The 10,515-nt window shown below is 41.0% G+C and overlaps 2 protein-coding genes across 3 annotated transcripts in view; both read right to left on the minus strand.

Annotated features, from left to right (window-relative positions):
- Positions 1 to 5,193, minus strand: part of LOC110113198 (ABC transporter B family member 26, chloroplastic) — a 26,391-nt gene extending 21,198 nt beyond the window's left edge. For both annotated transcript variants that reach the window (XR_003699722.1, XM_020845663.2), the window contains exons 1-2: positions 4,573 to 5,193; positions 1,738 to 1,865 (exon numbers count right to left, since the gene is read on the minus strand). Coding sequence is in view for 1 of the 2 variants with exons in the window: in XM_020845663.2 (XP_020701322.1) it covers positions 1,738 to 1,865; positions 4,573 to 5,067 (623 nt within the window). In the remaining variant the exon portion in view is untranslated. The remainder of the gene's footprint in view (positions 1 to 1,737; positions 1,866 to 4,572) is intronic.
- Positions 5,180 to 7,096, minus strand: LOC110113216. Its single transcript, XM_020845686.2, has one exon. The coding sequence runs from the start codon at positions 6,740 to 6,742 to the stop codon at positions 5,180 to 5,182; it is 1,563 nt and encodes a 520-aa protein (XP_020701345.1). The 5' UTR covers positions 6,743 to 7,096.
- Positions 7,097 to 10,515: the final 3,419 nt, after the last annotated feature.

Genomic DNA, 10,515 nt, shown 5'->3' on the forward strand with positions numbered 1-10,515 from the left:
ACCAACCAACATCCTCCCAACCCTAGCCGCCAACCCCTTACGCAAACCCTAGCCTAGCCGCCGGCCCTAGCCCCTTCCCCATGCCTCCAAATTTTCAAATCCCTCATCAATACTTTCCTTTCTTACTTAGTCTCTTTTGGGAAAGTTTTTATTTTCAATTATTCAAATCAAGTTTGAATTTTGAAATATTTCCTAAAATAGAGCTCTATTTTATGAAAGTTCCTAAATCAAATCCAAATTAATTTTGGATGGGATTTGGATTAATTCCTCCTTAATTTGGGATTCCCAATTGAACTAGTCTTAAATTTCTTTCTCAAAATTCCCCAACCCCATCATGATGCCACCGGCCCCCTTCTCTCTATTTCTCTCTCCCTCCACAGTAAACCCCTTCCATATTTGGCCTTTGTGTTCTAGGAAAGACTTTGAATCATATTTCAAAATAATTTGAATTTCAAAGGCTTCCTATTTAAGCCTAATCCCTTTAGGAAATAAACCCAAAAGCTGAGATTAAATCTCAGATTTAAGTCCCAATTAGAATTAATGCCAAGATCCTCATTCATTGAAATGTGGACATCTTTCCCCTCAATGAATGCGGACACAATTCCCCTCTCTCCCTAGGTCGGCCCCTTCCCTCTCTCGCCTCTAAATCATCTACTCCACTATACAACCCAAAACTCTTTTCCCCCAATCCCTTCAGCCCAAGCCACCTCCACCCAAACCCTCCCACACAGTTTTCACCCAGTTTCTGAAATTCCTGGGTGCTGTCCAAGATATTTCAGCAAGAAAAACTACTGTCGTGCTCTCCAGGAACCTCATGTTTGCTGTCCTGCATGTTCACAGCCTCTGTCCAGGAAATTTCGGCAAGACAAACTGCTGTTCTGCTCTCCAGACACCTCCTGTTTGCTGTCCTGAAAGTTCAGAGCTGCTGTCCAGAGATTCCAGCAGGTTTCTAGTGTCGTTTCGCCAACCGGAAGACTCCCATTCGCTGCCCAGAAGATCCCCACACGGCTGTCCACTCACGGGACTACTTCAAGATCAGCCACCAACCTCCGGAACTTCTTCCTGGCATTGCAAATCATACTTAAAAACTTGACGATGGTGAACTCTTCCCCAAGTTTCCTATCTTCCTAGTCTATTTTCAATTGTGGCTATATTTTAATTCACAACGATCATCTTTGTTCTCCTTTGCTAAAGCTTAGTGATCTAGAGAGTTGAATGAGGGATTCTTGTATAGTGACTAGTCTTATTGTTAGCATAGGGATTTTTTATGAAAACCTTCCATGTATGCACATTTTGAGTAATTGACTATTTTAGGATCTTAACCTTTACACATGTGATTTGGCCTAAGCTTGTTTTATTGCCTTATTATTTTGTCTTATCGCTTAATATCAATATAAGTTTATTTACTATTGTCTCTAAAATTTAAGCGTGCCAGGATCCTATATCAAATATCATTTTTGCATTTATGTCCTGCATCATAAATGGTGTAAAATTTCTGGTCTCAGCAACATGATAATAACAGTCTTACAAGCATGGATGCTGACAACATATCATATGTTGCGAAGTACATCCTACAAACAAACATAGCCAGATAATATTTGCATGAAACCTTAACAATAAGAAAATATGTGAAATAAACTTGTAGTGAATCAAACATCATACTTCCGGATGATTTTATAAAAATTTGGAAAAAACAAGGAGGGGCGGTAGAACAAGAAAATCGTTGAAAACGTTAACCTGCATATTCCAGATACCAAACACAATGAAAGTAGGATCTTTGCATTCTTGTAGAACATCATGCTTTTGCCACTTTGTGCAGAAAAAATAGACGCTGTCAGGAAGTGCGGTATTGCTATTTCTGAGAGCTGCAATTTGAATGAAGAATTAGCATAGAAAATAAATAATAAATAAGACAGCAATTTACTGGTGTGTAGAACTTCCTCTTAGAACAGAATACTCAAACTCATGCCAGTAAAAAGGTCATTGCAACTAGCATGCAACATAAAGAGCCTAGCATTAATTGAACATATTGCATGATCCCCTAAAATGTTTGGTACATTGCAATGTGCCTTATGTTGAAAGAAAGTTGCATATGGTATGTCGGATCCACTATGTTGTATGTAAGGTATGTTCATTGCATTATACCTTCACGATAGGATTTGAGACCCAAGTAGTCCTTATCTCGGGATTAAAAATTATGGCAAATTGAACTTTGAATGTAACTTATAATGGGTTTGTAGTCGGCACTCTCAATAAAGATACAGTACAACCAATTTGACTCAAAATTCTTCAAAATTTTAAATTCCTCAAAGATTTATTAAGACTATGCTTACCATTTGAATGGTCTGACTTTGTTATAAATATTAACCTTTTTTGTAAGCAAAGAATACAATGGATGTTAGTTCCTTATGAATAAAGAATTAACATGTAAGCTTTCCATGGAAGTTCTTAATCAAAGAATGAGGCTAGGATTCTTCTACAACAACAACAACATCAAGCCTTTATCCCACTACGTGGGGTCGGCTACATGAATCCTTTTTCTCCATTGTGTCCTATTAAAAGTCAAATTCTCGTTTAAATCTAATAAAGAAAGGTCATTCCTAATATTTTCTAACCAAGTCTTTTTAGGCCTACCCTTACCTTTCTTAACACAAGTCAAATCTAATACCTCTACTCTCCTAACCGGGTCATCGGAAGGCTGCCTTTTTATGTGACAAGGCTAGGATTCTTCTGAAATGCTTTTTTTGGCTCATTAGATCCTACAGACCTTATAATTTTATTATCTCTCTACTATTTACTACAAAAAATGGTAAACTTGAATTATGGATGTCAACCTTAGAGTCAAAAGATTTTCATTTAAGTAAATCTAAAGCCAAATACACGGAGTGTAATTTTAGTAGTAATAGATCTAATGGGGGGTTTGTGACTTGAGCAATCAAGTCATTAATAAGAATACATGTTTTAGATATCTTGGGTCTATTATTCAGAATGATGGTGAAATGGATGGTGATATTATTAGTAGAATTCAAGTTGGATGGATGAAGTGGAAGAATGCATCGAGTTTATTGTGCGATAGAAAAGTATCACTCAAACTTAAGGAAAAATTCTATAAGATGGTAGTTAGACCTGCAATGCTTTATGGCGCAGAATGTTGGCCATTAAAAGAGCAGCATAATATTAAGTGTTGCGGAGCTGAGGATGCTTAGGTGGATGAGTGGCTTTACTCTTAGCGACAGGATACGAAATGAGCATATACGTGAAAAGGTTGGAGTAGCTCCGGTGGCAAATAAGATAAGAGAGAGCCACCTTAGATGATTTGGTCACATAAAACGTTGGCCTTTCGATGACCCGATTAGGAGAGTAGATGTATTATATTTAACCTATGTTAAGAAATGTAGAGGTAGAACTAAAAAGACATGATTATAAAATATTAAAAATGACATTTCTTTATTAGATCTAAATAATAATTTAACTCTTAACCAGACAAAATGGAGAAAAAGGATTCATGTAGCCGACCCCATGTGGTGGGATAAAGGCGTGTTGTTGTTGTTATTTACTAAATCTAAGATTTCTCAAATTCTGCGAAAACAGAGATTTAGCAAATCTTGAAGTGATTTTTTTTTTTTTCATTTTCTCTTTGCTCGCTTTCAACTAGTAGGGCATAGAACTACATCTCCTACTCCTTCACTTCCTTTATTTAATCCTAATTAGCTTTACAATAAAATATTCAACAATTATGATTAACATCTAAATTACATATTAATTAACTTCTGTGAATCAAATCACATCATTGATTTAATTTACATCTTAAATCCTAAAAATAAAATTCAAATAGTTTATCAAATTTTATAATATTAATTATGCAAAAAAACATTCAGGATAAAAAATCAATAGGATTACTAAATCCGAATTTATGGGATTTACTAAATTCTACTTATGCGGCTTCATTACTCTATGACACTTCTTACTTTTCTTGCCATATGCTTCGAAGTAGAACAAATGTCCTTCAATCTGCACATTTCATCAAGCATTTTGCAGGCCTAAAGGGTTATTTGGCTACAAGATTTAATGAAGAGCTTGCTAAGATTTAGGCTAAATCTTGCTAAAAAACTTTTTGAACCATCTAAATCACATTTCCTTTTTAATTCAAGTTGTCCTCCTATTCCAGGCTAAATATGGGATTTAGTAAATCCTGTGAAAATAGGATTTAAAAGATTTGCACCACCATTCTTCAACATACATATTCTTGTTCTTCATTTAAATCCTAAATTTTAGAAGTAATTGTCAAATAGTTTACCTCGATTTAACCAAATTTAGCATACATCATGCGAAATAATTTTAAGCATTTCACGCTTCTAGAATCTAGTAAATCAAAATTTGCAAGATTTACTAAATCCCAATTAAATTAAATCCCATTTGTAGCCAAACAGAAAGTCTACGCGCCAACCTTCTAAACTCCAACTATCCATTTTATAGAGATGATGAAAAAAAATTTACTTAACTGCCTAAAAATATAAAAAGAATCTTCATTTATCATAACCAGGAAAAAGCCCCAATGAAAGAAGTACATACGGACGCAATGAAGAGAGATGCAAACGCCAAAAAGATCACACGTCTGCCGCCCGACACCAGAAACCACATCCGCTTTAAAGCCTGCGCTACAGTTACATTCTTACTCCATCGCCCTTTTCCCTCCTCCACATATTCGTTTCCTTGGAGCAACCACCAGCTACCGCCTGGCAAGAACTGTCGCCAAGCTCGCAGCCTCTCGCGAACCCCCTCAATAGAGGAATCAGTAACCTGATTCGGAATCCGACTGGTGGTAAATCCATTCACATTAGAGGATGACTGAGAATACACCACCCTAGAAGGAGGAGCTAGCCCCCGGCGACGACGGCGCCTGCAGAATAGGAGCAAGAGCGGAGGAGGGGAGAGAGCATGTCTGATGATTTGTGGAGATTTATTAGAGCTCTTCTGAAACAGGTAAGGGCGATGGCTTCCGCTGATTCCGTCAGCGGTCTGAATGACCGGAGGGATGGCGGCTGCCGGAAGAAAAAAAACCACCATTGTTGACAAGAGCAAAGATATTAGACTTGCAGATCAGCGTCCAGAGCTCCGCCGTATCCCTAACCTACCACCGTTCTCAATCGCCGATCAGCGCCCCTTTGTTTTTGAGATTTCAGTTTACAATAATTAAACTATTTTTTACTATATATATATATATAGCTTCATACTGACTCAACCAATCCATGCCCAGAATTACATCATACGATGAAATCGGCAACCGAATCAAACTTGATTTCCACTTCTTGCCAGCAATCTCGATCTCACACAAACAAAATTGCCGAGCAATCAAAGGATTCCCAGCCGGTAAAATCACAGACAAAGAAACCGGAAGTAAAAGAGAATCCAAACGTAAAGCCTCAAAACAGTGCTCGGACAGAAAAGAATGACTCGCTCCAGAGTCAAACAAAACACGACAGGGCTGATCAGAAATGTAAATCGTACCTGTCACAACATCGGGAGCATCTCGAGCCTCCTGCTGACTCAAGCTGTAAACTCGTGGCTGAACTGGAACAGGAGCTGAAGCAACGGAACTACTCTGCTCCCTCTGAACAGTAGGTGGTCTCCGTGGTGCAGAACTAGAACCACCACCTCTTCCAGCAAATCCCTCAGGGCGAGGAGGAACAGTCCTCGGTCTTCCTGCTGAACCGGCAGGTCTGACAAAGCCCTCAGATCGCTGATCAAATCCCATCTGCGGACACTCTGCAATCCGATGTCCTGACTGACCACATCGGAAGCACAGACCAGCCATCCTATAACATTGGCCGAAGTGTCGCCGTCCACAGTTCTGGCACACAGGTGCCGAACTGACTGATCCCGAACTCGTCGTACTGGTAACAGTACCAGACGATCCTCCGCTCCTTCTGGAATCTCCAGATCCAGAACCGGAAACAAATCTCCTCTTTCCGGAGGAACCACTGCCAGATGCCTCGCCTCCAAACCTCTTCCTACTCGCAGTCCACCGCTGCTGAGTAGCCATCAAGTCGTTCTCTATCAATCGAGCTCGCTCCACAAGCTCGGAGAAATCAGTAATCCGGAATGGTATCAGGGGCTGCCTCAAGGTATCTCGCAATCCCCTCAGAAATCTGTAACATCTCTCAGCAGAAGTGCTAACCAGCTGCGGAGCGTACCTGGCTAATGCAGTAAACTCAGCCTCGTACTGCATCACCGTCTTGCTCCCCTGAACAAGCCTCAGAAAGTTCTCCTGCATCTGCTGTCGTGCAGAAGGGGGAACAAACCAATCTCGGAATACCTCAGTGAACTCTTCCCAAGTAATCAAAGAGTTCAGTCTGCCCTGAAATCTGGCTGCCTGCTGGCCGTCCCACCAGTGCTCAGCCTCTCCGTCTAACAGAAAAACTGCTAACGGTACCTTCCTGTCTGACGGACACTGCATCCCGTCAAAGGTCTTCTCCACTCTCCTCAGCCACTCTTCAGCAGCTCTGGGCTCAACAGCGCCCTCAAACCTCGGAGGTTTCAACCTCAAAAACAACTGCAAATGTCTATCCAGGTCATCAGATCTGACAGTAGAAGCTCTACTCTGAGTCTCGCTCATCATCTGAGCAACCAGCGAAGCAAACTGAGAAAGCGTATCAGCACCGACCACTGGGGCTGTACTCCCCACTGGTGCTGCCTGATCGGCACTCTGACCATCTGTCATGTCTGGGTCTGGCTGATCCATACAGAAAAATCCAGAAAATCCGGAAAAACTATCACAAAAACAACAAAAATAAAAAGCCAAACAAATCAAAATTACCCCCCAGACAGACTTACTGATCACTTCCTATAGCTCTGTTTCACAAAATTCTCAAATTCCAAAACCATTGCTCTGATACCAAAAAAGCTTGTCACGACCCGACCCGAGACGAGACGGATCCCGCCCGTGCTGGATCGCGACGGAGCTGCACTAACCAGGATCTAGCTTTGGAATTTGGTTCGGAACTGAATCTTCCAAATAATTAATTCACACAGACTAACAAACACAGAGCTACTATGTATCATCAAATGCAGCGGAACAAAACATCTATCCGATTTCATTTCCTCAAAACAATCATCTACAGAACAGTACATGGCTTTCGACAGAAAGAAAGACAGAACAGAAAAGCCATGACTGTACAAAATCAAAAGTACAAAAGTACCTATACTGATCAGACTCTGAACTAATCCTGGACTTCCTTGCCTTTCCCCGAACCTGAAAACCACCAGAAAGCAAGGGTGAGCTCAACAGCTCAGTAAAGCAACAAACCTCCAATCAAAATCCTCAGAATCTCAAAACCAACACAGCAGACAAATCCGTACAGAATCGAAACAGATTCGGACAGATATCAAATCAACAAAACTGTACGGAAATGGAAGTTGTATCAAATCAGAAACATAACAGATCAGACATATCAGATCAACAGAATCAGAATCGTACAGATCATATCGGAACAGAACAAATCATATCAGAATCATGTAGCAGATATCAGATATTTAATTAATAGCTAAATTCCCTGACACTGACTGAATCTCATAGGATCCAGGCCACTTATGCCTCCCTTTGTGCTCACGGCACCAAAACAGATCAGATCAGATGTGCTTATAGCACCAGAATACATATATAGTGCATATAGCACCTAAACAGATTGTTTCCTCGGATCCGGAACAGAACAGATATCAGATTTCATATTGAGCTCATTTCAGAATTCCCAGACACTAACTGAATCTCATAGGATCCAGGCCCCTTATAACTCCCTTTATATAGCATATACAGATAGCATATCAATTCAGAAGATTTCCGGACAAAACAGAAATTACTCAAAAATCGGGCAGCACAACGGCAGTATACAGAATTTACACAATTTTCCTGAAAATCAAAATTCACCAAATTCGCACAGAATATAGATATCAACATTTTAGAACATTTATTCTACTGCACAGATAAATTCCAATTTCACAGAAAAATCTGGTCGACTAAAAACACAGTCGAATCAAAAATACCCGGACAAAAATCTTCAAAAAATAACCAAAATGTGCACACTCGGCACGTCAACAATATACAGAAAGTTACGCGGTAAAAACTGAGCCAATCAACAGATACGGACAAAAATCATTAACGAAAACGAAATCCGGACAGAATATACCGCCAAACACGACGGTTCTGAAAATTGAGAAAGGCGGAATGTGCCTTACCTCGAGCACAGCAATTTCCTCAACAGCCACTTCGGGCGAAAACTGCTCCGCGTCGTCCGAAAATCCACTTTTCCACTTTTTCCTTCGTTTTTCTCTCTCCTCAACTTTTTCTCTCTCTTCAAAATATCTCATTTCTATATATATCCAGACTGATCGTCCTGGACGATCGAGCTTCGTACCAGACGATCCATGAAGAGGAATTATTTCGTCCAGACGAAAATTGAATATCGTCCCCGGCGAAGGGTTCTCTGACTTATTTTCGTCCAGACGATCCTGATTTCGTCCAGACGAACCATACAGCCAAACATGATTTTCTCTGCACAACCTGTACCGATCGTCCCGGACGATCCGACTTCGTCCGGACGAACCTGGAGCAAAAACTGATATTACATCACGAACCAAGCACGCTTTTTAAGGCAGACCACAGGCATGTGTTGGAGTTCGCAGACAGCCGAGCAGCGGAGGCTCGGGGGTCATGAGTTCGTGGAATATTGCAATCTGAGGATCTCGGGAGATGGTTGTTCACGGAAGGCGACCAGACCATCGGAGGCATGTCGAGCAGCTCGAAATTGTTTACAGATGGATGAGTCGAGTTTGAGCTTGTTTTTGAGCTCGACCCTGTTAGTGAACCCATACGTGTGGAACTAGTTTACTTATATTGTTTCCTTGTAACATTTTATTCATGACGTTTTCGATTTATACTACCACTGTAAACACCTGCTAGATAATGAAATACACATTTCTGTCTTCATTCATCTGTCTCTCTATTTGGTTATTCTCTATATCTCCGCCAGCTAGGGGCTCTTCATGGTATCAGAGACGATCCATGGCAGACCAAAACTCGGTGACCTCCCACCTCCCCAACTCCTCTCTCTCCTCCTCCTTCGTCGAATTCACAGTGTCGACGCTGCTAAAATTCTTGATATCAAATCTCAAGAATCTTATTCCAACTCAACTCACCGTCGACACCTATGCAATCTGGCGCCTTCAACCCCTTCAGCATTTCACGGCCAACGGGTTCGCCAGACATCTCACTGGTACCTCCATCTGCCCCACCGATCCTTCCCATGCTGACTTCACGGTTTGGCATCTTGTTAACAAGAACTTAATCTCTGCTCTCTTCTCAACTATATCCCCTTCAATTCTCCCTTACATGCTCCCTTCCTCCACTGCCCACAACGTCTAGACAATTCTTGAGAAACGCCTCCAATCTTTAAGTTGTTCGAGTGTTATTCAACTCAAAAATGAGTTACACCATTTCCAGCTTAAAGACTGCTCTATGTAGCAATACCTTGTGAAAATCAAGCATATCGTAGACACTATAGCCTCCTTTGGATCCACAGTGGATCCTGAAGACGTCTTTCTTTATATTCTTAATGGTCTCCCATCCACCTACAACTCCTTTAAAACAGCCATCCAAATCTCGCTCCTTCCCGTCGATCTTGATACCCTTTACTCACTTCTTTGCAGCGAGGAAATTCATGTTCAATAAGAACTTCAAAAAGACACCATCTCCTCCACTGACACACTTCCTCTCTACTCTGCCCCCAATTCTTCTCGAGGACGCAACCAAAAAAGGTTCTTTAAAAACAAGAACAACTCTACGTTGTCCGTTCCCACTGCTTCCTTACCTCCTCATCCCCTCGTCAATCCAGCAGCTCGACCAACGTGCCAAATCTGCGGTAAAAATGGCCATGTAGCCATAAATTGTTGGCATCGTTGTAACTTTAAATATGCCCCAACCAACTCATGGCAATCACGTGCTATGTTAGCCCAGCCATCGCCCAATTTGACCCAAGATTAGGTTCTTGACTCTGGGGCATCGACTCATCTCACTTAGGATGCTACAAACATCACATATTTAGCTTCTTAAAGGGGTTATGACATGATTTCAATAGTCAACGGCTCATCGTTACCTATTCACATCATCAGACAAGGCATTCTCCCGCTATCGGACACATAGCGTAAGCTACATCTGTGTAATCTCCTTCACGTTCAATCCTTAACCCACAATATTTTATCCATTTCAAAATTAACATCCGATAATTATGTATGCATTTATTTTGATTCTAATGAATTCACTATTAATGATAGGCATGATCATCGACCACTTCTTCATGGGCATCTTTGTAATGGTTTCTATCAACTTCGGCTCTCCCCTCCTACCACATCTACAACTCTTCAGGCCACCACAAATTCACCTCAACTGTGGCACGCTCGCTTAGGACATCCACATAAAAATTTGATTTTCATTTTTAGCTCAGTTCATTCCCGATATTACCT

This window comes from Dendrobium catenatum, unplaced genomic scaffold (assembly GCF_001605985.2).
Source record: "Dendrobium catenatum unplaced genomic scaffold, ASM160598v2 original_scaffold_144855, whole genome shotgun sequence".
Taxonomy (NCBI): Eukaryota; Viridiplantae; Streptophyta; class Magnoliopsida; order Asparagales; family Orchidaceae; genus Dendrobium; species Dendrobium catenatum.